The sequence below is a fragment of the Drosophila hydei genome, unplaced genomic scaffold (assembly GCF_003285905.1).
Source record: "Drosophila hydei strain 15085-1641.00,03,60 unplaced genomic scaffold, DhydRS2 tig00008119-arrow-pilon, whole genome shotgun sequence".
NCBI lineage: Eukaryota > Metazoa > Arthropoda > Insecta > Diptera > Drosophilidae > Drosophila > Drosophila hydei.
The window spans coordinates 2808618-2834622 of NW_022045830.1; the positions used below are offsets into that span (position 1 = coordinate 2808618).

Here is a 26005-nt window from a genome sequence, read left to right on the forward strand (position 1 = left end):
AACGAAAGAGCGCAAATTGTCTCGAAAATTGTAATTCTGTGTATTTTATTTAATGTGGAATATTGAATTAGCATATCAGTTAAATAAATAAATAAATAAATAAATATATATATATAAAAATAAAGTACAAGTAGAGTGAAAGAAAATGAAGTTGAAGTAATTAAAATGCAATCAAAAAGAAATTACAAACAGCAAGAGAGAAAGATTGAGAGAACGTGAGAGCGAGATAGTAACGTGAAAAGAGAAAACGTGATTAAAACTATAATGAGAAAAGCGCGGCCCCCACTTTATAAATGCAACATTAATGAAAAGCTTCGCATTTTTGGTAGTGCAATTATTTGTTTCTTAATTGTTTTTTAACATTTTCTCATTGCGGCACCTTGGCGGGCTGCTGCGCACTGTAGGCCGTCTCCTGCGCTTCTTGGGCCATAATGTGCGCCGGCACCTGGGCCAAGCCCTCCACGAAGCCATCGAGCGCACGCGACCAGCCAGAGCTGTAGCTGTCATGATGCGACGGCACCTCTACAATGGTCTTCTTCTGCGAGAGCAACTTCTTCAGTGATATGATCACGGCCAGCAGCAGCGCAATTTTCGATACAATCAGCGCTTTGCCGGCGAGCAGGAAGAGACCCTTCAGCAGGATGGCGCCCACCATGCCCGTTTTGGCCGCCATCATCATAAGCACCGGGCCCATGTTCTTCATTTTGCCGCGACCCTCCTCCAGCGCCTCGATGGGACGCACCGAGACGCCAATGTTGAGGCTGCCCTTGGGACCGCTGTTCAGCACAAAGTCCGCATTGTCCGAGAACTTGTAGCGCAGTGTGCGAGAGCGAACAAAGCGCCACAGCTTGTTAGCTATAAGCAGGCCGTACGACTCCTCGTCCGAGTCCATGGCACGGGCCAGCAGCAGCTCATCCTCGCTGTCGTCTGGCACATCAGGCATGGCTCTAGTTAGAGCACACAATAAAATGTAGAGAGCTTAGTGTGGCGAGCTCTTGGCTACGTCACTCACCTGTTGCGCGAGACGCGGAAGTTGTCGCTCAAGTCAATGGTGGACTTCTTAAAGAGGCGATCCAGAAAGATAGCCGCCTTAAGCATACTGCACGAGTGATTATCATTCTGAATGCACTTCTCGTTCAGCTTAATCATGGCCTGCTCCTCCTCCTTGCTAACATTGTCTCCGCTTATCTGAAAAGAAGTAGTAATGCCATTAGCTTAAGGCTACAGCTAGGCGGCAGCTGCTGCCGGCCGATAAACCAGGCAATAATTATTTGACCCATTTCTTGGTCGAGTGCAAACAAAGGTTTGACAGTAATGCGCTGCAGTCCTGCGGCCATGTTTGGAAATTGATAAGATTTTGGGACCAAATGGTTGGACTATCAGCTCAAGCCAGGATATTCGCAAAGCTTGAATTGGACAGCGATTTTTCACTCTTATCGCTGGCATTTACTTTGCTTCTTTTTCGTTTATGGGGAAAGCGCAAAACTTTTTTTTAACCTTACCGAGTTGTCACTTCCGCTCAGGGTGGGCGTGGCACGTGCCGTGGCAAGGACAAGCCCCATGCCCAGCAGCGTGTAGAAAGTAAATGTTTGCATCTTGTTGTAGTTGTTGCTGTGGCACTTGCTTAGTTAGCTGCTTTGTTGTCTTATTTCTGTTATTTCACTGTATACACTGTACGACTGTGTGTTTCATAAATGTCCTTTGTATACACATACACACACACACATATATAGAGAGATACACACACACGCACAACACTTGACGGAAGCGTCTACGCTCTGCTCGAATGTCACGTCGACTGTTCGGCGTTTACTGTTGACATCGTCGTCTTATAAGAAAACCTAATGCGAATTTTCCGCCAGCGATTTCGATTTTATATGAAAAGCGGCCAAAAGCGACGCAAACACAATGCAGGCCGATGCCTGCGTCGCCGTCGACGTCGACGTCGACGTTTGTTTTTGCAGCGTCAAACTAGTCGCAGGCTAACTGTATGTGTCTATGTGTCTCTGTATGTATGTGTGTGTGTCTGTCCCGAGCTGACAACAAACGCCGCAAATGAAACTGGGACTTGTTTAGCCAGTTTAAGGAAATTCTGAGCTGCCGTTGTCTATGGGCCCACGGCCAAGCTCTCAGTTGGCAAATTGACTTTGCTGATGTTCTGCTGCGTTTGCTGACTTTGTTTTTGTTTTCTTTAGTTGGCTTTGCCAAAACAATGCGACTGAAAGTAAACAACAGACCCAATTCCCAACAACAAACAGGCCAATTTTCCCACAGACCCTCGGCAATACAAGAGGTGCTGTGGCTGGGGACTCTGTGGCATGTTGCATGGCAACGTAAAAACAATTTAGTTTGCATCAATTAAGAGCCAGGCCACATGTGATTGAGACTTTGCTCACAGATATGTGCTCATAACTCAAAGGGAAAGTCAAGCTGAAGTAGCTGCGATTATCAGCTGAATTGTGGCTTAACACGTCCTACGGCAGATATTTATTATCGAGTTCGAAGCTCCGCAGCAGCAGCATTGACAGCAGCTAAGGCACTTCATTAACCCACAGTTCAGGCGACCAATCCAAGTTCGCTTTTACCTCAACTTTTACACACCAAAGTGGAGCATAATTTATTGCTTTGGTGGCTGACTGGCTGCGTTAAGGGTTCGTGTTTGGGCCACAAATTGAATCAATTTGACTGTCATACGCTGGCCGAATTATTGCACACATTGCAAATTGGCCGACAACCAACAACAGCTACCAGAAGAGAGCTAAGAGGCAGCCAAAGTAGGCTAACATGAGCCGCAAAACGGCCGCTCCACAAAATGTGGCACGCCACGACGAAAGTGGTTGGCAGTGGGGCGCAGAAACCGCTACACGATCTGACCATAAACCGTTGTGCTACTGCTACTGCTGCTGCTGCGTGGTCCCAAATCAAACCGCACCAAAATCAAAAACATTGTGTCCGTCCGAGTCAGTTAGCCCCTGCCCCTCCCACTGCTGCTCCTTGCCACCCGGCTGCCGACGGCCATTGGCAAACTCATAACAATTTCTCAAGTGCTGCCGCTTTCTTTCGAAAAATGTGGTCCACTCGCCTGAACCGGCGCTGTCGACGCTTCGCCAGTGTTGTCACCAGGCGGCCAGGACAGACAGCGCTGGCAGAATGGTCAGAGAAGGCGCGGAATATGGCCAACTTCGCGGTTTTGGCATTGACTTTGAACTGCCAACACCATGGTCAAGACCACGCCAAGCGAGGTTTCATTCAGCAATACGTGAGCAGCTTGATAATTAATATAATTGACAGCAATTCATAAAAGCGCTTCATAGCCACCTGTCGTACAGTAACTTTAAGTCGTAGCACAATAACATTTAAGCACATTTTTGCAGCCCAGCGTATGGCAAACTTTGTTTTATTGATTTTAAACAGTTTCAAAGCAAACAAAAAATATTTTGTGTTTTTGTCATTTTAATGAAATTATATTAGACTGAACCACACAAATTGCCTGAGCCTTCGATGCATTTGGCTTCCAATTTGGAATTGTTTTTCAATGTAAAATAAAAGCAGTGCGTTTTATAATTATAGAGGAGTGCGGTAATCCGGTTTAAAAGTGAGTTCTGGTATCAGAAATATTCTAATAAATAAATAATAGATAAATAAGAAAGTAGAAATAAACTATATCTATCTAAGGCTGACTACGCTCATATATAAATGATGAACAAGCAAAGACTGAATTCAAGTTTATTTTGCTTTAAAATTAAAAAGATTAACGAACCAATTGAAATTGAATCTGTTCATTGCTCTATAAATATGGGTCAACTATAAATATCTGTGGTAATCAAATTAAGTTGTTTGTTTTGAACTGTCTTTAAGGCTGCTGATCCTTCGGGCAAATTTACTGGAGAAAATGCCAACGTGTGGTGGTTTCTCTTTTTGTTGTGGCATCTTGAGGCGAATGTTTGTGGCGACCCTCGTTAAAGAAAAGCAAGATTAAACACGCCAGGCCACTTTTCCTTTGCGCTGGCCGTCAATTTCTCGCCTTGGTATTTCATTGCCTTAATTAAATGCTGCATTTTATTTGTGGCAGCTTCAAAGGCAGCCAATGCGAGCAAACAGCGAGGCAGGCAGACACACGTATTTACACGCGCACATTTGGAGAAACATTGAAATGTGAAATTTTCTATCGCTAATTAGCACACCCCTTCGATTGGCGCAGCGCCAGTCCCACCCACTCGAGAGGCATTTGCTTTGAACTTAATATTGGACTTTTATTTACAGTTAGCGTAATAAATATTCTTATAGGAATGCAACGCCCAGGGCACAAAAATAAATAACAAAGAGACCTGGTCTAGACTGGAACATCCTTTAGCTCTTCTGTTGCGTCGCCTGCGGCTCGGCAGCAATATCCTTGCCGGTGTTGCGGCCGTAGTAGCCATTGTAAGCGGCTTGCTGGGCATCGCCAAAACTAATGGAGTTGCCGCCCACCTGGCCCTGGATCTGCTCCTGGCCCTGGTAGCTCTTGCTGTAGTAGTCGCTGTAGGGCTTGGCAAACGATGGCTCTGGGCGGTAGTAGCCGCCGGGTGCACCGCCCCCGTGGCCGCCCTCATAATGCTCATGATGATGGTAGTAGGTGGCAGCGCCCACGCCTTGGGGCGTGTATTCGGGGAAAGTGGGTTTGCTGCCAAAAAGGCCAGACAGGCCACCGCCAAAGGCACCACCAACACCACCTGGCGGGCGGCAGAGCTTGAAATAGGCAAACAGACCTGGCAAAATGATGGCAGCCAAGCCCAGAATCTTCTTCAGACCCGCAATGCCCAGAATGAAGGGCAGGAAGAGCAGCAGCTTCAGCTTGAAGATCTTCAGCACCAGCAGCAGGGGAATAATCATCTTCTTCAACTTCTTGCGAGCTGCGAAAAGGAAAAGGCAATGTCAGTCTACGCCAAGAGCTGACTGAGAGACGGAGTCACTTACAAAAGTGTCCGGCACGCTTGTTCTCAATGACATCCAGTTCGTCGTCAATGTCATTGCCTATGAAGCGCGCCTCATAGCGACCTGCCTCGGTTAGCTCCTCGGGCCACTCCACTTCCAACGCAGTGGACTTGATGAATCTGCGGCACAGCGAAAAGGAAGTTGTCAAACAAAGGCGGAAACATATTTTATGCATAAGCGACTGAATTTTTTAAAAGTTTTTGGCGAGTCAATTAAAAGTGTTGGGACCCACATTAATTCAGCTGCAGCACGCGCCGCAAAACTTGAAATCATTTGACTAATTGTCTGCCCATTAGAACTTACCGTTCGGCGCGGCGTAGGGCATATTTCACCAGCAGATTCCAGTCATCGTCCTCAGAGCGCGGCTCCTCGGAATACTCGAAGGGCTCCTGCAGCAACGAGCGCTGTTGCGTCTCAGGCAGACGCACGACACGCGCAAAGTCCGAGAGACTGTGAAGGTCACGTGAAAAGTGAGTACGAATAGATACAATAATAAAAGGGCAGTCCTACCGATACTGATCCTTGTAGAAAATCTCATCGAATGTGTTGAGCGCCTGCGTCTTGAAGCACTCGGATAGATCACCGCTCAGGCAGTTGCTGTTGGTACGCGCCAGATATGGATCGTTGTCATTGCCCAAGCCGAAGATGCTCAATATTGAGGAGCGACCACGCTCCTCGCCCGGCTGGGCCACCTGCTGTGGCTGCTGCTGGAATTGCAGCGTCTGCTGCTGTTGCAGTTGTTGCGGCTGCGGCGCATAGATCTGTTGTATGTTGTTCGACGACTGCTGGTCGGGCAGACGCAGCCCCTCGGCGGCCACGAGGCCAATGCCGCAGCAAGACACGATGGTCAGCAAGGCGAGCGCTCTCATTGTCATGGCTAAAAGAGAGAAAATTTCAGGCGCGTTAGCCGAATTGTCCATAAAAAACGCATAAAAGCACGAAACACAAAAAAGTAAGGAAAAACACTTTTCGGCCAATTGACTTTGGACCGGTCAATCGATGTTTTCTCTGCGATTGGTTTAACGGCTCTGAAGCTCCGTGCAGCAAGCGGTGCTCAGCTCGGCTTGAGGCACCAGTTATGAATTATAAGTGTGTGTGCGCGTGTGTGTATGTGTGTGTGTGTGCTTAGGTCTTTTTTTTGGCAACTTTTATGCTTGGCTCATTGTTTGTTTATTGGCCGAGCTGATTGGCTTTTAACTGGCGTGGGCTCGACTCATAACTGACACACTTTGGAGAAGCGGCCGGTGAATCGCGTTTGTCACGGCCATTGCCGAAGCTTTTGGCAGTCTGTTGGGGCTCAACATCTGCAGTTATTTGCGCACACGTAATAACTCTCACTTTCCAGCTAACCGCAGCGCTTACAGCTAACAGTGCTCGTGGTGTTTGCTCAAACCGATAGACGGGCGAGCTTTCTGCGGCTTTGGCGCCGAACACAAACCAAAATTTTGAACTCTGCTCGATGCCCAAAGTGAAATGCAATCAAACCGGTTTTTTTTTATATATTTGTGGTTGAGTTCGCCTTTTTGTGGGTTATTTTTGTGGCCACTTAACCCTTTGTCCGCAATGAGGTGGCTAAAGCAACTGCACGTAATTGAAATTGTGTTAAATTTACAAAGAGCAAGGCTAATCGAGTATGAACAGGAAATGCAGTTGGGAGTTAGCGAAATCTCAATACCCTTCAAAACTTGACCAAATTTACAGCTTGAGAAAATATATATTATAATATATATTTCAAATTACCAAATACATAATAATACATTTAAGTTTAAATAATTTATTTTATATAATTTATTTAAGAATTTCCATTAAGGTCGTTTCAATTAAAGCAAAAATAATTCCCTGCTTTTCAGCTGTGTGTAAAATTCACTAAATACTATATTATTCTTTCTGTCTTGAATAAACTATTCATAAATTCTCAACCAGTTATGTAAGCTCAGGTCATATCCCTGAGCAGTGTGCAAAAAATTTAATTGGACGTAGATAATGTAATGGGAAGTATAAAGCAAAACCAAAACTCAATAAGGGATATATAAATAAATTGCGCTTTGATCCATGTAGGATTGAAAATTAAGCAGAAATGTTGACGGCAAAAACCATAGTATAAAGCATGAATTACATTTTGTGCTGAGTTCACAAAACTGCTGTAGCTATTGCTCTCGTGCTTTTCACTCATTTGACAGCGAACCGATCGATTTTCTACTATGGCAGAATGCGGGGGCGAAAGTAGCGTAACGTGATACCTTTCGGGAGGAACGAAATTTGCAGTTTAATCAATGCAACGGAGCACAAAAGAGCGCGATTGAACTGAATTTGGTGCTTGAAACGCCGAAAACTGTGCAACGCGCGGACATTATGGCAAAGGGCAATATTTATGGCAGCGTAAATGGGAGCGCGCACAAAAGTAGGCAACGGACCGGAAACTTTTAACGAAACTTCAAATATTCTGCAGCAGCCGCAAAGTATGCAGGCGATTTTCGCTTTATGACCACGCTAATGACCCTCATTGGGGTAGGGTAGTAAGTCTGCATTTGATTTAGAGTGTATTTTGTGTAAATGAATTGATGTTGCCTTTAAATGAAAATTAAGTGCTTTTCGCACAAGCTTCGAACTTGTTTCTATAAATCATTGCAAAATTGAAACCAAATATTGCGATGCCTCCACTTGTTTGGCTTTCAAATTAGCATTAACTATTGAAGGTCAATGAAATGTTCGAGGCATCAGCGTTGCCAAAAGATATGCAAATGACAGACATTGCTCAATTTATTTGCAATCATGCGTTCAGCTCGAACACTGAGATGTATGTGAATGTTTCTGTATCGCCTTTGACAGCACACACTCTTAATATTTACTTTATGGCTTTTTCCATGTCACTTTTCTTTCTTTTTTTTTGCATGTTGCATAACACGTCGCACTTCATTTCACTTCACTTTTGTTTTGCTTTTCGCTGTGGTCTTATTTACCTTGTGCTGCTTCCTATAAACACTTGGGTTCGTTGGCTTTATCCTTAACGGCTTACTTAAGTCTTCAGACCTGGTGTTTTGGCTGGCTCTGAAGCGACTGTGCTGCTGTCGCTGCTCGGCAAAGATTTTATATGAAATGCGAGAAGTGTCGAGAAAGAGGTGCAAGCAAAAACGTTGCTTTTTTTTTGTGCCGCAAGCCAACGCACAAGCACAAGCACAAACACAACTAAACAATGGGCCAGAGCAGAGGTGAAGCCCAGACGCCAGCGCAAATCTACAATGCGGATAGCTGAGAGCCACTCGCCCGATCAAGCGACCATTCATGATGATGTTAAAGAGACGTCAACACGCTCGCACTTGCGGTAGGTTGGGGTTGGCTAAGCGATGTAGGTCTGTAGGCTGCGGCGTCAACGACTTCGTCGTCCGGCTGGCCGCGCGACGCGACCGCCTTGAGAAATCCCCAAAATTATTGTGGCGCACGTTGAGGCCTTGGGTTGAATTCGAGTTTAATTTAAAGAGCCGATGACTCACCATGCGGATCAGCGGGAAAACGTACGTCACAGCCAGAGCCGCAGATTATGTAACGCTGAGCACAGGTAATAATCACTTTTACTGTTCGAATCAACTGGTTGCGACTCGTTCCTGCCCTCGAAAATAGGGGCCAGCGCTTTATTTAAAGTCATGCCAAAATGTGAACAAACTGCCAGCAGCCGCACAAAAAGTGGGAATTTACCTGCATGCAGCTGAAACTGCAACGGCCAATCTTTATTTTCTGTTTTTGGGTTTTCGTTTTGGCTGCTGTGTGTGCGACTTTTGATTTTGTTTTTATTTTATTTTTTTTTAGGAAATCCCCCGAGAAGCCAAAGCTCAGATTAAATTGGGAAATTCCCACATCGGTTGCCACTTCCATGTGCCATTCTGTGTGCCACCCGTCAACGAGGGAGTTGTGCGCAGAAAATTACACTTACACGACACAGCAGACTAGCCAGAGGTGTAATTACCATTTGGACGCAAACGCAACTCGAACTAGCTCGAATCCCAAAATGGGGGCCTGCGACAATCGTGATGTGGATTGGACAGTTGTGGCAGCTGCCATGTCGCGCAGCTCCAATTGCAATCCAATTAGCCGATTCTCTGGCAACTTGTACTTGCAATAAAGGAAATCAACTGACAAATATTAAAGAATACATACTTAAGTGGCAGATCTGTCTACCCGGCCATGAAAAATCATGTAAATTGTACCTTTAAATATATTATTCGCTTCAGTTAATTCAGATTTCATATGAATTCAATGGAAAAGTATCAGTTTATTAATTCGAAAGCTTTGACAGTATCAGAGATCAGAAACACGAGCAGACATGCTAAAATGGACGCCACTGTAAATGCTTGCAAAGAATGAAGTGTTCAGCCATTCTCACTTATCATGCATCATTTCTTAAGTATAGGGTATAATTGTATGTACATTTCTGTATTCACATTGCATGTTAGTTCACCCTTTCAGCTCGGCCAGTAAAACCTTTGAAGCGGAAATCAGCTGTCAAGCACATACGACTGTATAAAGAGCAAAAATTAAGCTACAAAAGAAAACCGCAAAAATATGTTGAATGTAGCATAATATATATTTCTTTATATGTATATATACATATCTTTTTTTGTTATATAAACGCGAATCTTAAAGAGAGCAAGTTGTAGAGAAAGAGAGAGGTAGAGCTGAAGTATCGGAAATATTTTTAGTCAATAGCAACTTAATCAATTGGTAAATAACACACGTTCAGTGTGAGCCTGGACAACTGAAATCTATTTAATGTGAATTCAGCAGGCATAGAAGATTCGATTATCTAATTTGCTCGCAGCGCAGTTAGAGATGCTAACATAAAAACAAATTTAACTTGGTTTTCGCATACATACACACACTAATGTAATACACATACATACTTACAGCCAAAGATACAGTTACAGAAACGTACATGGCGAGGGATGAGTTAATTAAAATGACTTTTGGGGCAGACTGGCAGATTGTTAAACAAATTAGTTTTTTTCACAACACTTTTCCAAAAATCGTTGTTATTCATTTATTTTTGGACTTGCTGCGAGCAGCTTTGAAAACTAGTTTTTAGCGCAAAAGTATAACTTTGATGTAGAGCGAATGACAAACAAAAAAGTTTCAAATCATTTGCCAACCCTTTTTGTCTCTTACACATGCGGGTAGAATTTTCCAAAATAGAAGAATCTCTTCGTCAGATATTTGATATGAAATAATTACAAACGAAAATATTCATGTAGAGAGAGATTAACATTTTTGTTTGATAATTATTTTGCAATTTTTTCGTAAAATATTCTGGTAATACTCACATTTCGCATATTTTTCTGCTTTTTTTAAGCCTCTGAGAGAAGTCCTGAGCTGTAGCTTAATGAAAATCTCGTTGTCAACTTTATAATACAGATTAAGCTTTATTGATTTATTTAGGAGCTTAAACAGCTTTAAACAATTCGGGCTGACTAAGTGGATATAACAATATTAAATAAATAATAAATAAATATTTAAATACATAAATACATAAATTAAATATAATATTCAATAAATTAGTCCGTTTAAATAAATACATTAAATAACTCAACTAAATGGCTAAAGGTAACAGCAGCAATTGCTTTGCGTGTTAATTAAACTATTCAACATAAAAATTCTCTATTTACAGCACACTAATTAAAGCCCCGAAACACACAACCCATCGTCTACTGACAACATATTCAAGCTACATAAATATTTATATATATGCTATGCATAGCAGTATATACAGATAATATATAGACGCTCATATGCATTCATGTATGGCTAGGCTAAAGTTAAATTTGCATAATTACAGCTACAGGCATCAACACCTGATGTGCCCAGGTCTTGACTGGTGCGAGAGCTTTCACCTCTCACATCGCTCGTTTGGCATGCGTCGTCCTACGCCAATTTACGAGCCTGGACCAATTTGTTGATGTCGTTGTAAGTGGAGAGCATTGCTGGATTTTCGAAATCCTTGAATTCTTTGCATTTCACAAACGACTGCTCGCAGTCGACGCCGTCCTGGCCATCCTTGGCCGCGCGCATATACTTGAAGAAGCGCAGGATATCTGGGTTATCGGAGGTCGGCTTGCGCAATTCATTTAACTCGCTGACAAATGAATCAGAAAATAATATACATACATATTTAACAAATTTCACACATCGTTTCTTGTCGCTTCATTGCATAATTTCGGGTGCGCCGAAATACTCACCGACTGAGCTGGGCCGAGACAAGATTGCTGTATGGAGCATACTTTGCGGGATTGGCGTACATCAGGCAGATGAGCTTCTCGCGGCAATGCTCGTTCTCCGAGTTTAGCTTTAGTTGTGCAAAGACCGAGTCTAGGCGCGACAGCAAGGGACTGTAGAAGGGATCATAGTTGGACAAGAGCAGCGAGGAGTTTGGAACCTTCTGAAAGCTCTGGAATGTATTCATATTTGCGGGCGAGGCGGGCTTCTTGGCCATGCCGGGCGCCGCCATGCCGCTGGAGGAGCCGGCCGAGAGGCTCTGCGAGTTCTTAAAGGAAGCAGCGCCAATGCTCTGCAGCGCACTAAGATACGTCTCCTGCATCTGCTGGCCGCCGTACCTCGAGAGCGTGGCCGAGTTCAGCGAGTTGGGATTGAACGACGCATACTGCGCCTGTTGCTGCGAGGCCTCTGCAAAAGCTAAGGTGTCAGATAGGCCAACGTATTTAGTGTGACAATTGGACAAACCTGCATTGTACTCATAGCCTGCATTCGGCTTGCCATCATCAGCCATGGCAAACTTGTTGTCCTCCTCAAAGTTAAGGCTGTTATCCCTAAAGTCCAGCTCCTGCGGCGGCTCCATGGGACGCACAAACAATGGCACAGAGCTGGCCGAGCCCGAGGTGATGCCTATTAATGAATCGAACAGTTGTAGAAATTAAAAGAAATTAAGTTGGCAGTAACCGACTAGCAGATACACTGCTATCAGTGTCATTCTAGTGTTGATACGGAGCAAGCATAAGTATCTAATATAACCTTAACTGCTCAATCTATAATACCCGCCGCTACTCATATTCTACACACTCGTTTCGGTACTCACCCTTGCCAATCAGACGACTCACGCTGCCAATAATTGTGGGCAGAAACATGGCGAACAGTATACTCTTTAGCATCTGCAAAACCATGTACAAGGGCCACATAATCTTCTTGAGTCCTGTCAGTAAAGGTAATTCGTTAGCGACTGAGCGAAAGTTGCGTTGTTGAAGTCTTTTCTTACCTGCAAAAAACAATAGCCGAGCACTTTGCAGCGCGCGGGGAACATTGAGTTCCACATTGGCCGAGTCCAAAGCACTTCGTTCGAACCTTACAGGCTTTTCCACATGCTCCTTTGTGTGATTCTTTTGGAGCGCAAACACAAGTCCGGGCATCGGCTCGTATTTGCCCTCGGTGAAAAATTGCTGTACATATTCCATGAGCAAGTCCTCCAGGCTCTGCAGCTCATTTTGCATCACAGTCGAGCTCTCGTTTAGCTGGCTGGCTCTCTCAAAGGGCTTTGTGGTCGTTGTCGTAGTTGTTGACCTTTGAGTTGGCTGTGGCCTTGGCTCCGGCTGGACACTGCGCGACTGGACAGGTGCATCCTCTTGCGTGTAATCCTTCCGCTGCATTGCCACGGCCAGGCGCAAGTCGCTCTCGCTTTCGACCGGCTGAAAGACACGGTACTGCCCCGACTTGGTAAACACATTGCGCGAAATAAACTCGGGGCTTATGTCTCTGGGCAGGATGGGCCGAAAGCTGTTGTCATCGTTGCGCGCCACGCCCGTCATCGTTGTCAAAGGCTGACTGAAGGCCTGCCCAGCATTGCTTGATGTTCTATTGTACCCGGCATGTGTCAACACCGTGGCATGCCCCAGCTGGCAAAGCAGTTGCAGCAGCATTGGTAACAGTGGCAACAGCAGCGGGCTGCATCGTCGCTTTCTGTGCGTGTTTGCTTTTAATTTGATCTGATGGCTGGCAACAGCGCTCGTCTTGCTTAGCATTTTCATTAAACTTTTGCTGCACCACTCTGCACCACTCTGCTGTAATTTGTTTTTATATATTTCTGTTTTGTTTTGTTTTCCTTTTATTTTCTGCATCAATTTCATACCACCGTTTCGCTGGATCGCTGATGCACGTTCTGTTCGTTACGCTCTGCAATGAAAGCCAAAGGCGTTAAAGTTATTTCTCTCACTTCGCTGCGAGGGTGGTTTGAGCAATTGGCCAGAACTGCGATTCGCTTGCGAATAAATCATTTTACAGCACGTGCGTGACAGACGCGCCGAATGCGACCTGAAGCAGCAGCAGCAGCAGTCAGCGTAGCACATAACCAACAGCTTGTTAATCAGCTTGTCTATTACCCAAGCTTCTCCCACTCGCTCTCTCTCACACTCTTTCTGTCGCCCCTACGCCCAACCACAGATCGCATCCAGCGGCGTTTTGTTAGGCGTTAAGCAAGCAATGCACGTCGCGGACTTTTTATTTGTCTTTGTCGGAGACGGTTTTTAGCACCCAGATTCCCCCATTTGCCCCCCTAGGCGTCTTAAAAGTGAAAATGTATACAGTTTGTTTATATTTGCACCACATTTCAGTATTTCAGCTGAAGCTGCGTTCGAAAAATCAACACAGCTCACGATATTTTCATGTCGAATTTTCACTTTCAATTTCTACTGCAGCTGCTGCTTGGATGCATAATGAACGCTGCTCGAGAAAAAACAGGTATTACAGAATCAATATCAAGAGGTATTCAATCTCAAAGAGCAACAAAAGTAAGGAGTAAAAACTCTTTCCCCTTATGAAGAAATATGTACACTGAATAAACACATTCTGTGTGCTTATCTTGGCATAGCTATTAAATCTTACTTCTCTTCGTGTATTAATAACGCATGGCAAACCAAATTTAATGAAATTTAATATTATTTTATGCTTGACACACAGTTTCAGTTGATGAAGTGACAAAGTATAATTACAAAAGTGTAATATATACCTCAGTGTCGAACTATACTTACACATATGCAGGCAAACTGTTGTACAATGGAGAGTTATGAAATATATTCAATTGCAAATCAAATCAACAAATAATTGTTATAATAATCAAGCTCTCTATAATGAAGAAGCTCAGGCCAATGTATCAAGTTGTCGCATAGCTGCAAACCATAAATGTGGCTGATTGATAATTGGCAATAATAATTGCAATGGGAGCGACAGTAGCCACTATCATAATTAATCTATTATATGAAGTGGTAGTTCCTGGGCCTCGGAGAGCGCATTCTATTTGCTCGCTTTAAGGACAATGCCTGGCAACCGATTGCTAATCAACATTTGAACTCGCCATCAGGCAAGTTGTATGTAACTTGTATTTTCATTTAATATGCGTAGTTGCCAGCTAGATAGTTGAGTCTATTGAAATAATTCAACTAACACTTGCTGCACAACGTGTGCAGTGCCTTTGCGCTTTATTTTTGGCTCATTTCTGATGCAGACATTGAAATTGTTGAAATGAAAATCAGCAGCGGAACAAAGGCAACGCCCAGAGCATTTAACTAGTTTATTCTAGTGATTTGACAGCAAAAGCTTTGCTATAGCTGAGACTAATTTCGGCTCGAAGCCATAAAATATTAACAGTCAGCAGTGCAGAAGCAGAAGACGAGTGTGCACCTAATAAACAACTGAAACTGTTCTGTTGCATTTGCAGCAGTTTTCAGTTGTAAAACTAATTAACACGCTGTACTAACAAAGCAAAAGCAAACGATATTGATGCTTTTATAAATGGCATTGGCTGCAATCATTTGTCATTGACATACGCATTTAGCGCAGGAGTTGCAGTAGCTCTAGCTGCCACAGCTGCTGCTGCTGCTGCTCGAGCTGCCTCACATTTTAAAAATCTGCTTTCATAGGGGTTTTAACTTTAATTATTCATAGTCTGCACGAGCTATTGGTACATAGTCTAGCGATGTCTGCATGCAAATTAGCTGCCAGAATAAAAGTGCTCAAATGAAACCCAAAAGTCGACGGGCAGAACCAACTAACGAGACTTTATCACGATGTTTGCATCTCTCTGTAGGGCATCGGAGCAAACCCAGCTGCAAGTTTTTTATTCTCATCTAGCTCCACCTGGCTTCATGCTCTAATATTCTGGCCCCCATATGTGGCGCAAGTTTGGCTCAGTCAGTGCAGTTGGCTGACAACTTAGCATTTAATCTGCTTAGCTCTGGCCTCGTGGCCTTTTACTTTTGCTGCTTCCAGCTCAGCTCGGCTCATCTCAAAACTCTGTTCTAGTCGCAGACGCAAGTTTCTCAATTAATTCGCAAAACTTTTGAAACTTATGACAGCCGCTGCTACGTTGCTTTAATGCAAATTGATGGAATTGGATCATAAGTCGCGTTCAAGTTGTTGCATATGAATGTCATTAACTTTATATAAAAGCACAAAAGGCTAACAGACAGTAGAGAGAGATAGAGAGAGACACGTGTGTGTGTGGGGTTAATAAGCTGGCTGTCAGCATTTGCGACACGCTCGAGCACTCACTGTTGATGGTAATAGCACAAAGTACAAAAGTTAGACAATGCCTTAAGCCACAGCAACAAGTTTTGTGTAACAAGTTGACAAACGGCCTCCAGTTAGCGGTCAAAAGCGTTCATAAACAAACACTTTGGACGCCGCAATTGCCTCGACCAAACGGCTGACATAACCGTTAGCCGCAGTGATCAAATGTGGTCGAGAACCTGTTATCAACTATCTAAGCAGAATCACTTGCCACAAACAGACGCAAGAACTGGGGAAAAGCCAAATTGTATTCTATACCCAGCAGTTGTGGCCACGTCAAAGCGGGTAGCTCTCTCTGGACTCTTGAGACCTGACAGAGTTTCTCTACACATTTCATTATCTACTATAAGCAGTTATAATATATGTAAATACGCTTAAGTATTAAAGAGTTGTCCTGACTAAGTAATAGTAGCTTTGCTTTAGTTGTGTATCTGACAGTCATAGCGCAAATCAAAATATCCCATTTATACTTTTATTGATACCAAATGGCAATGCAAGCGGAATGCTGGGGGTTAATGCTAGTTGGCTTTGTGTACTCATATCATTTCACTTGTCATTTGCAGGGCCGGAAAATAAATTGAATTCGTAGGCCTAACTCCAATTCCAAGGAAACACAAGCCAACTAAATAATACGAGCCAATTTTCATAGTATTCAACACAAATGATTTGTATCAAATCCCTATTCGCAATTATTCTAATAACATGTTCGCTTTGTTCATATTTAATTCCTGCAGAGAAGGATTTATCTTTAATGTAAAATCCATCCAAGAAATACTTCAATCAATCAAAAGTTAAAGTCTGCCCCAAGTTCGCTCATAAAAAGAAAAAACAACGTAAAAAGTCAATTTAATTAGGCTTAAATGAGCTCCTGTCATACTCCGCAGTCTGATTAATGGCTAAATCTGGTCGGGCCTGGCATTCACCTAGCTGCTGCTCTACTCCACACAAAATTCTCGTCTATTCTTGGCTCGTGCTTGAATGTCAATTCATATCAATTTCCTGAGCCGAGCCGAGCCGAGTGGAGCCGTGCCTTGTTGGCGCGTGTAATGCAATTTCGCTGTGCGTCAAATGTGAAATGTTGTTTTCGCCAATTAGTTACCAATTTCGCCTGCAGCCGGGGCCCATTAAGCACTGATTGTTTTTTTTTTCATTTTTGGTTGTACCTTTTCGGGCGTCGGCTGCCAATCAAATTGAGTAATTTGTATGCGTGGTGTAGGCCTTGCTTTTGGCCAAAAATAACTTTAACTGCAGTCGCAAAAGGCCAAACGAAACAGAAATGCCATTTGATGCTGATGCTTTCGAAAGTTACATCTCTGCAACGTGTGCGCTCGTTAAATGGCATCCCATAAATCCAAATTGAATTGTCTTAGCTGACAAATTACGCAATCCCAGCGAATGATTTGCGGCCATCAAATTACAATGCCCAACAGCTCAATTTCGGAGTTACATGTCAACATATTCCTTGGGCAGGAGGAAGAGGAGGGGGAGGAGCGCCTCTTTCCGCGTGGAAGATTTGTCAGACAAATGTGCATATGGCCTCCATCTGTCGGATGCAAATGGCTCTCGTCAACCGGCGGCACTGCGACTGCAGTGGCAGCTTTGAAAGTTGCTGCTCATCCGTTGCTGCACGTCCTCAAAGCGAGAGTTGGAAATCAGCAGCAGACACTTATGCTACCAGTTGCTGCAAGTAAGCAAAATGAAAGTACGCTGTGTGTATGCTGAACTGAATGTATCTTGCAGATACATTTCACCAGGCCCAACCACATTTACACGCACCACCGGCCAGCACCACAGTGCGACAGTTTCAGTTACAGCTGCTTAACGTTCGGTAATCAATAGTCTCCGCATTAATGATGAGCTCTCGGTGCAGCAGTCTGTGAAATTATTAACATTTTGCAGTTGATTGATGGAAACAGCCAGAGCCAATACGAAACAAAGCGAAAACAAATAAAATTAAGTTGCGGACTTTCTTGTAGGCGCAGACTCATACAGTCAACTGACTCGAATAGAAAGTGTCATATGAATTTGTTGTTGCTGTTGTTGCAGTTGTTATTGTTGTTGTTGGTATTGTTATTGTAACCGGGTTCGATTCTCTGTTAATTGAGGTAGGCCAGCTGTTAAATCTTATATAACACACAAGCTCTTTAACAATTCAGCTCAAGCCCTAGCTCGCTCGCGCGCTTTCAATTCAAAGTCCACTCGAAAGAGAGAGATAGAGAGAGAGTGTGAGAGAGAGGTGTGAATTCGACGACAGTGAAATGTTAACCATTGACGGGGCTATTATTTTTGTCACGCTTACGCTTGCCTTAGATCTCCGCCAAATCTCATGTAATTATATAGCCGAATTAATTTTCAGCGCCGCTACAGAAAAATGACAAAAAAAACTCACTTTCAATCCGCTTAGTTTTTTAATTAGTTTACCTCTTAGATAATGCGCATTAGTTCAGTTGGTTGCAACTTGCGGTTAATTGATTTGTTTTACACATTTTACGGTTTTGAACAGCGGTGCTTACTCGGGGATTGGCCAAACTTTTGCGGAATTCCGCCAAAGAATTTGGCTCGACTTTACGAATTTCGTGGAAACTTTCGTTTTTGGCTTTTGGTTTGGCTTGTTCGGAAATTGGAGTTGCAGTCGGCGTTGGTGAAATGCCTGCAACGAGCAACTAACTAACCGACTAACCGAAACCGACCGAAAACCCGTTCACTTTGCGCCAACTCTTCGATTCATCACTCTTGGACACACTGTCAATGCAATTGTTGCGTCTTGGCTCTTTTCACTTTGCCCACTTTGCGCACATGTCTATGATTTGTCGAGATTTTTTTTTTATATATTTTCTATTTCATGTAGCATTCCTTAATTTGAATCGATAAGAGCGCGGAACAACGTGTCGATGCTATCTAAAGTGATGCTTTCATTTCCATAAATTTCGTGCGCGACCCGGCAGCGTGTTGCGACTGTCTTACAGCTCGCCAAGAGTTGGACTGTCGGGCGAAAGCCAACGGCTGTGATGTGGACGCGGCGGGTGCGATCAACCAGTTTGGCTGCCGTAACGTAACGTAAGCGTAGCGTAACGCCTTACGTCTAGCCGCCGCAGAGAGGCACAGCTGTTCGCTGTGAGTGGAGCTGCTACTGGCGCTCCACTAAGAGCAATCTCCTTCAAACCTGACATTGCCGTCGTAAACAGAGTGACAAAGTCAGCGACTAAGTGTCAGCGACAACAATTTTCTCTTTTAAACGGAAATTTAAAATGCTAATGAAAATTGCGAGTGTGAAAACCTAAACTGAGACTCCATTTAACCCTGTGGTGTCCGGGCGGCTGTTGCTTTTCAATGTCGGCAACGCCGAAGATTATAAATCTTTTCGAATTGTGCTTTATCATCGCGCACAATAAGTACCTTAGCTCTGCCCCATAGATTAACGGAAATGCCGAAGTCAGCCTGTCAGCCGGTCAAGTTGACTTTCGTTTTCCATGGGCAAAAAACGAACTGCAACTGCAACTGCAACTCCAGCGTAAAGATGCAAAAAGATGCCATTCAGCGAATGCTTTTCGAGCCATTACAGTCAATCAATTAGAATCTCTCAGACCACCCTAAGCTATAAAAGATACTTTCATGATGTTTACAAAGGTGATTGCCGTGTGCATTGCTAAAGCTATTTACTTAATGGGAAATTAGAGAGGCATCGAAGCGCTATAGGAAATGAATGCAGAAACATCATCAGTTGCGAATCGAATTTTTGGAAAAATTATTGAATCACCAAAGCAGCCCTCTCGTATTTGCATTTTAAATTTAGTTTCTCACTTATTGCATTTTAAATTTAGTTTCTCACTTTTTTCTGATTTGATATGATATGATATATTTTGCTCTTCATTTACAAAGAGTTTAGAGTCTCGTAAATAGATGAATAACACATTTATTTATTTTCCTTTATTATTCATTTATTTTCTTGATTAATAATTTTGTCGTGTTGTAAAGTGAACTTATGTGATCAAAGCTAAATACAATTTCAATCATATAATACATCCTCTGCATATGCATAATTTCATTAGGAGATTTATTTTTGGGTTTACGTTAATCTATGTAATGTCTAAGGCTCAAATGTTGCATCGATCAATCACCTTCAAAATATCTTTCGATTCAAAGCACGCAATCTAAACACGAAAGCATCAATTCAATATCCATTTCATTTAGATTGAAATAAATATTTATTTGTTATAAATATTTAGTGTGGAAAAACTGCTGAATGACATTAGTCAGCATTCGTAGTTGACAGCATTTTAAAAGTTGTCCTATGCATTAAACCATCAATTGCGGAGTTTCACTAACTAGTTCATAGACTTTGATAAATCAGTGGGGTGTAGTATTTATTTATTGGCTGGCGAACGAGTTTCTTTGGCCGGTTTACGCACGAGAAAGTCTTCGCCCAGAATTGTCCAACTAAGCGGCACATTGTTATTAATTTCTGGTGACAAACGTGGCCATTGAGCTGTGTGCCCAACGACCAGAAACTGAGTGGAGCCGACTGGCGGTTGGCCTGCTGCCCTAAACTTCGACCACAATAATTCAAAAGCTGCAAAATCAAATGGCAAAACGAAATGAAAGTTACTTAGTATTTGGAACCGCAGAATCAATAACAGTTCGCTCTCAATAACTGAAAACATGAACAAAGGCCTCGCAATGTTTTTCTTGTTTGTGGCATATTCTATGTGGGCAGGAAAATGAATTGTGGCATTAGCACGTGCAAATATTGGCCAGCTGCTGAGAAAGTGACAGAAACTCATTTAGCATGTATTAGCCAAAAGCCGACAGCGAGCAACTGGCAATTGGCAGTTGGCAAATCGGCAGGTTGGCTAAAAAAAGCACTCGAGACGCTTATCCACGGCAACTGGCATATGCTTATGAGCTTTGAAGTGGCAACTGGCGATGACTCAGTATGAGCTGGGACAGATTTGAGTCTCTTTCTTATGCTGTGGCCCGGCAACCTTTTGGCATGCATCGACGGCTTGGCAATAAGTCGTATTAGGTGCTGGCAATGAATTCTGTCAATATTAGCGAACCATTTTTTCCTTCGGTCTCTGTGCATTTCTGTTCATTAATTTCACTTTTACTCATAAATATGCTAATCACTTGATCACGCTTCAGTCGAACCGCTGGACAGCTTTGTCAAATTGATTTTCACAACAAATCATTGGACTGCTTTTTAGCTCTTAGCCAAAGCGTTTATTATCTTTGACACTTGAGGGCAGTTGGCTCACAGTCTAGTCAATTTTAGAATGCCTTGGCCGTCAGATTGAGTTACGCAATTTGCCCAAGAAGAAAGTTAAATAACTTTGCTCTCCCGCTTCGACTTTCCACTTGTCACCATGGCACCATGGCCACAGATCTCTCGAGTCTGCCGACACTTTTTAGCATATGGCTGACAACTCTCGTTAGTGACATCATTTTGCTAAGCCAAACCGGGCCACGCCCTCCACATAAACAAACACTTTCACATGACTGCAAGTGCAGAGAGTGCGGCATGTCTGCTGCTCCGATGCCCTAACTCGAAATTATTTAATTAAATTATTGTTATTATTATATGGGCAGCTCTCACCTTTTGTTGGTGCGTGTCGCTCGTCCCATTCGGGTCGCACGGGTGTTATTCACCAGCTAAGAAAAATGCGTTGTTAATGATGATGACGACTCTTCAACTTGGGCGGCAAGCCGCTTTTCCAGCCACAACAATTAACGCAATTGTCACAATATTACAATTAAAATGCCGCCACTGCCACTGGAAGTCTTTCTTATAAAGTGCTCAATCGGAGCCCTGGGCCAATTTCAATCCAAAGGGCTCAGCCACATGCCTGAGCTGAGGCGACTGTGATTGATGAGCTTCTGTCTGGCTGGCTTATCAATATACTTACATACATATTTGGCAACAGACATTAACATTTGTCCTCAACTCCAAAGTGCGGAAATGCGGATGTGAGGCAACATAAAACCAGTTGTCTCCCGGTCTCGAAGCGCTTTTCTCATTTCGGCTGTCACATAAGTATCCATATGTAGGTCCCATATACTCTCATACGTTCGCATTTATATTTATCACAGAGGGCCCACATTTGCGCCATTTAATGGCCCATTGCTCTTAACGTTATGCTTTCCTACTTGGCTGCTTGACTCCATATCAAGTCTGGCCAACGACAGCTTTAAAGGGCACCAGCCAGTGCCAAATGTTAAAGGTGCACCAGGTGTACGACAAGCCAAGCAGCTCAACGTAATGTATGTTGAATAAATCAAAGTAAGACCAGAATAATTAATAAGAAAAGAATGTCTAAAAGCGTCCATAGTCATAAATATCTAGCTAACATATAATATTCCCAATTAGCATCAAGCAATCAGCGCGATGTCTGTAAATGTTAGCAAATTGTACAACACATGCTCGAGCTATATTTTCTTTATATATTATTATCATTTCTCGAATTCATAAAATATGTATTTATATTATGTTTTCATATTGTCTTTCCAAACAGCTTTAGGGCCATCAACCTTTAGACTCTTGTTATATACACATTGCTGTAATCAAGCATGCGTATACTCTCAAAGGTGCTCTGAACTCTGCGTAGAAGAATTTAATTGGCATTTAATGCTTATATTTTCCCTGTCAGCTTCAAGTTTGGTGCATGTTTAAAAATGTATTCAAAGTTGATCAAAATCGAAATACTTACGCTAAGCACATTACGCAAGCCATAAAAGTCTTCTCGAAGACTTTAGACTAACTAGCATTTGATGAATGTATGCTTAACGAGTTAAGCTAGCAGTGCAGCTGTTCATTAAGCACGCTCGACCCTAAGCTGCTTAGCTATTGGAACTGTTGCAGGCAGCTTTAGCAGCATTTTTCATCTTTGCATTACCAAAAAGAATAAGGACAAATATTAATTAAAACATTTATTTATCTAATATTCGTTGCCATACAGCAAATACTCGGAATTCATTATGGTTGAGCTTACGCTGAGATTAAATTTAACAGACACGAAGTTAGAACTATGGACACATTGGATGTTAAGATATATTAACTATGAATTAATATATATATATTTATATAAATTTAAACCACATGGAAATAAGTTCAGTAGCGAAATACGTACAAAGCCTTAGAGTGAAAAGCGTAAATAGGAACAAAGTGGAATATTTACTCATACTATACATTAGTTTATATATATATTATATATATATTATTATTATTATTATTATTATTATTATTATTATTATTATTATTATTATATATTACGCATATGTAGTTATCGATGCTTACATCTCTAGGGAGTTGTGTGTTTATCAATTACCCGAAATTTAATTGAAGGGCTCGTTCAATTAAATCACAGTATTTGATGAAACCTAAGTGTATTGTGTGCTTACGTGATGAATGACACTTAAGTATGTACAATATGAAGTTATATAGTATCTATAAATACATCTTATAGCTGCCAGATACGCTTACGCATAATTATCGCGCCTAGACTTAAATGTAGGTCAGCTTTGCTTTCAATCAGTCAACATTCGTACACAATATTCGTAAGTCTCTTAAGCTAATTTTAAATACAAGGCTTAAATTTAAATTTAAATTTAAATTTGAATTGGGATTATAGTTGCTGCACGGCTCCTTGGCTCCGGCGCTTAGAGTTCTGGATAGTTCAGCTGGCATTGCCCGCCCAGAGGGGAGAGTGAGATGCAGTGAGCTTGAGTTCAACGCTGCAAATTGCCATTTTAGTTTTGTTGCTAAGCTGTAATTGTGCACAAATATTGAAATGGTCTCTACGAAAAGCACATCAGATGCACTTTTGTTTACTTGCGTCTTAATAAATGAAAAATGATACAAAATCTCTAATGCAAATGCATGCAACCTGCGGCTCTTGTTTATGAAACGTCTTGCATGCAAATTCAATTATCTGGGAGCTTCGAAACTCCGGCATGCCTGCAATAGGGTCTGTGTTTCGTATATTTATTTATAGATACATATATGCACACATGTATACGTACGACAAAACACAGAGACCGGATTGCTTAGGCGGAGATTGACTTGGGTTAGTATTATGCGGATTTGTTGACTGTTTACGGCGGCGCCAGGATGATCAGCTCCGACGGCATGGGATTCTCAGTGAGTGCCACAGATTCCGTTACGGCGCTGCGCGTTCCATTTCGTATGTTAAAGTCGGTGGCCGCAAAGCTCACACCGCCGAGGCAGTCGCCGTCGGAGGTCGCCATGCCCCGCTTGGCACTCTTACCCAGCAGCTGCAGCTCGCCCTTGGACAGGTCGGCTTCGTGTTTGCGGCGTCGGCGCGTCGCAGCTGCCTGGACGTTGCTGCCTGTCGTGTGACCATGGAGAGCAACATTAGTGGATTCAGAGCAACGACACAAGAGTTCTTGAAATTCTTTACGGAAGTTATCGTTGAGCCATCCATACAGCAGCGGATTCGAGCAGGCCGAGCTCATGCCAATCATGTGGCAAATGGCATACGCAACTAGCATTCTCTGCGTGACGGCCGACGGCCGTTGCATGTCCGCGTACAAATTGATGAAGTTCAGCGGCAGCCACGAGACCCCAAAAATGATTGCGATGCTAATCAGCAGGCGATTTGTGCGCTGCATACGCCTGCCCCGCTCCGTTTTCCGCTGCGACGAGCACTGCACGGCGACCACGGTGATGCGGCTCTTCAGCTTGTTGTAGATGCCAAAGTAGGCAATCGACACAATCACTATGGGCACCAGATACTGCACGCACAGCGAAAAGATCGAGTAGTAGAAGCGGCCATCGCTCAGCGGCCAGTCCTCGATGCAGTACGATATCCTGTGTGGCACACCGAACTTTTGCAGCACCAGCGGCATGTCCATGTTTATCAGCTGCTTGTAGATGAACAGCGGCGAGGCCAGTATCAGTGCGAGGGTCCAAATGCCGACCAATATGGTGACAGCTCCCACGAACTGCAGGCTGTCCCGCGTAGGATACACAATTACCTGGCCAAGGGGTGAGGAATTAGTGTGGTAAAAGGGGAGAAATTCATAGATATGAACACTTATACATCGACCCCAAAGCACTTTGACCCACCTAACTCCATAATTAAAAGCTAACTATGAACATCAAGTAACCCATATAGCCTGACACGTGTATTGAAGCTAAAATAATTCTGCTTTGTTCAGCGCTAATCGAAGATCTAAAAATAATATTTAAAAGTTTTATCTATATATTTACGGAATATAAAAAGCAAGTGCTTAGGCAAAGATAAAAGGAAACAGGCAACAGGAAGCAAAGTTTGAAACTTGTGTCCAAGTTAACATCGGAATGTCTAAACTTTTGCCGCCCACTTGGAGGGGATAAAATGCTATCAGGAACTGTTGTTTTCTGGCTTAACGATGGCCCCATCAGTTTTATAGTTATCTTTGCTAAACCTTTCGCCACATTGCTCCCGAAACACAATTTCCTTCACGCTCTTTGACTTTTGATTAGAAACGACAAAACACTTCAAGGTCCCCTCTATCGATTTTCGGATGTTGTCATAGCATTTGGCAATGATTATGGTTAATGTACAACAAAGCTACTAACCTGATATCTGTCGAAGGCAATGGCTGTTATGGATATGGTGGACACGAAGATGCTCAGGGCCTGCAGCGTGGCAATCGTTTTGCACAGCGTGGCACAGGAGCCGTATGGCCAGAACTTCGAAAGGAGTTCCATCAGTGTCAGCGGCATGGTAACTAAGCACAGGAGCAGGTCTGCAAATGTCCAACGAGCCGCCATCGCAAAAGTGAATTTTAAGTTACATAACACGTAGCAAACACACACGCACACACACGCACACGACATTGGCAACTCACCCGAAATGGCCAGATTGAGAATGAAGAGGTTGCGGGCCGTGCGCATGATTGGTTTACGCAGCACTGCAATTACCACCATTATGTTGCCCATGGCTCCGAATACAATCAATACACCGTACATAGCGATTAGCAAGTGGTACCACGGGCTTCCGATGGAGCGGTTGTGCAGATATTGGTCCATCAGCACCGGGTCCATTCCTGCGGGCACATAGCTCCCGTTATTTGTGCTGTTCAGCAGCAACATAGTCATGTTGGGCTGATTGTTGTTGCTGCTGCTGATGCTGTCGTCGTCGTAGTTGTTAAGTTTGTCGTAGTTGTTGCTCCTGCTGTAAGCTACGCCTGCATTAAAGCCAGGGTAATTAACCAAATGTCGACTTTCGCCAATCGTATCAAAATTGACGTCGCTCGAAAGCACTTTAAACAACTCGGCTGAGCTAAGGATTTGGCTGCCAAGTTCACTGCGATTCATGGCGATAATCTGTGAAAGAAAAAGAAGAAAGCAAACAGCCTTTTAGTCAGTCCCACCAAAAAAAAGGTCATTCCTCAAGGCTTTGCGTGTGTGCTAAGCGTGATTTAAGTGCTGCCTCTAACGCACATGCCACACGCCCGAAAACAGGGGCAACGA

The 26005-nt window shown here is 43.2% G+C and overlaps 4 protein-coding genes across 6 annotated transcripts; all 4 read right to left on the reverse strand.

Annotated features, from left to right (window-relative positions):
• Positions 1-367: 367 nt before the first annotated feature.
• On the reverse strand, positions 368-1595 carry LOC111594444. Its single transcript, XM_023307731.2, has 3 exons — positions 1503-1595; positions 1013-1188; positions 368-947 (listed from the first exon to the last, which is right to left on the reverse strand). Exons 1-3 carry the CDS (start codon positions 1593-1595, stop codon positions 368-370), a joined length of 849 nt encoding a protein of 282 aa, XP_023163499.2.
• A 2700-nt stretch (positions 1596-4295) lies between these two features.
• LOC111594561 lies at positions 4296-5912 on the reverse strand. The gene is made up of 4 exons (XM_023307918.2): positions 5485-5912; positions 5278-5424; positions 4957-5093; positions 4296-4892 (listed from the first exon to the last, which is right to left on the reverse strand). Exons 1-4 carry the CDS (start codon positions 5892-5894, stop codon positions 4351-4353), a joined length of 1236 nt encoding a protein of 411 aa, XP_023163686.1. The 5' UTR covers positions 5895-5912; the 3' UTR covers positions 4296-4350.
• Positions 5913-10733: 4821 nt separating this feature from the next.
• On the reverse strand, positions 10734-18491 carry LOC111594596. Of its 3 annotated transcripts, none has more exons than XM_030224804.1 (6): positions 17953-18491; positions 12230-13140; positions 12053-12166; positions 11701-11862; positions 11199-11643; positions 10734-11095 (listed from the first exon to the last, which is right to left on the reverse strand). In XM_030224804.1, exons 2-6 carry the CDS (start codon positions 13092-13094, stop codon positions 10885-10887), a joined length of 1797 nt encoding a protein of 598 aa, XP_030080664.1. In that variant the 5' UTR covers positions 13095-13140; positions 17953-18491; the 3' UTR covers positions 10734-10884. The 3 variants fall into 3 exon arrangements, with proteins under 3 accessions (XP_030080664.1, XP_030080663.1, XP_023163727.2); XM_030224803.1 differs by having other exon boundaries at positions 10885-11095; positions 17921-18491; XM_023307959.2 differs by lacking the exon at positions 17953-18491 and adding an exon at positions 13347-13358 and having other exon boundaries at positions 10885-11095.
• Positions 18492-23289: 4798 nt separating this feature from the next.
• On the reverse strand, positions 23290-25576 carry LOC111594597 (neuropeptide F receptor). Its single transcript, XM_023307962.2, has 3 exons — positions 25381-25576; positions 25109-25278; positions 23290-24522 (listed from the first exon to the last, which is right to left on the reverse strand). The coding sequence occupies exons 1-3, from the start codon at positions 25574-25576 to the stop codon at positions 23620-23622; spliced, it is 1269 nt and encodes a 422-aa protein (XP_023163730.1). The 3' UTR covers positions 23290-23619.
• Between the last annotated feature and the right edge of the window lie 429 nt (positions 25577-26005).

Coding starts and splice junctions, on each gene's coding strand:
- LOC111594596 (XM_030224804.1), bottom strand. CDS start 13,094: ATGAAATTGATGCAGAAAATAAAAGGAAAACAAAACAAAACAGAAATA. Junction 11,644..11,700: donor AGGCTATGAGTACAATGCAG/GTTTGTCCAATT, acceptor TAGCTTTTGCAG/AGGCCTCGCAGCAACAGGCG. Junction 11,096..11,198: donor GTCTCGGCCCAGCTCAGTCG/GTGAGTATTTCG, acceptor TTCATTTGTCAG/CGAGTTAAATGAATTGCGCA.
- LOC111594597 (XM_023307962.2), bottom strand. CDS start 25,576: ATGGACCCGGTGCTGATGGACCAATATCTGCACAACCGCTCCATCGGA. Junction 25,279..25,380: donor TCTCAATCTGGCCATTTCGG/GTGAGTTGCCAA, acceptor GGACATTTGCAG/ACCTGCTCCTGTGCTTAGTT. Junction 24,523..25,108: donor TTGCCTTCGACAGATATCAG/GTTAGTAGCTTT, acceptor CCCCTTGGCCAG/GTAATTGTGTATCCTACGCG.
- LOC111594561 (XM_023307918.2), bottom strand. CDS start 5,894: ATGGACAATTCGGCTAACGCGCCTGAAATTTTCTCTCTTTTAGCCATG. Junction 5,094..5,277: donor GCCCTACGCCGCGCCGAACG/GTAAGTTCTAAT, acceptor GCTGTGCCGCAG/ATTCATCAAGTCCACTGCGT. Junction 4,893..4,956: donor CAAGCGTGCCGGACACTTTT/GTAAGTGACTCC, acceptor TCCTTTTCGCAG/CTCGCAAGAAGTTGAAGAAG.
- LOC111594444 (XM_023307731.2), bottom strand. CDS start 1,595: ATGCAAACATTTACTTTCTACACGCTGCTGGGCATGGGGCTTGTCCTT. Junction 1,189..1,502: donor TGAGCGGAAGTGACAACTCG/GTAAGGTTAAAA, acceptor ACTTCTTTTCAG/ATAAGCGGAGACAATGTTAG. Junction 948..1,012: donor TTCCGCGTCTCGCGCAACAG/GTGAGTGACGTA, acceptor TGCTCTAACTAG/AGCCATGCCTGATGTGCCAG.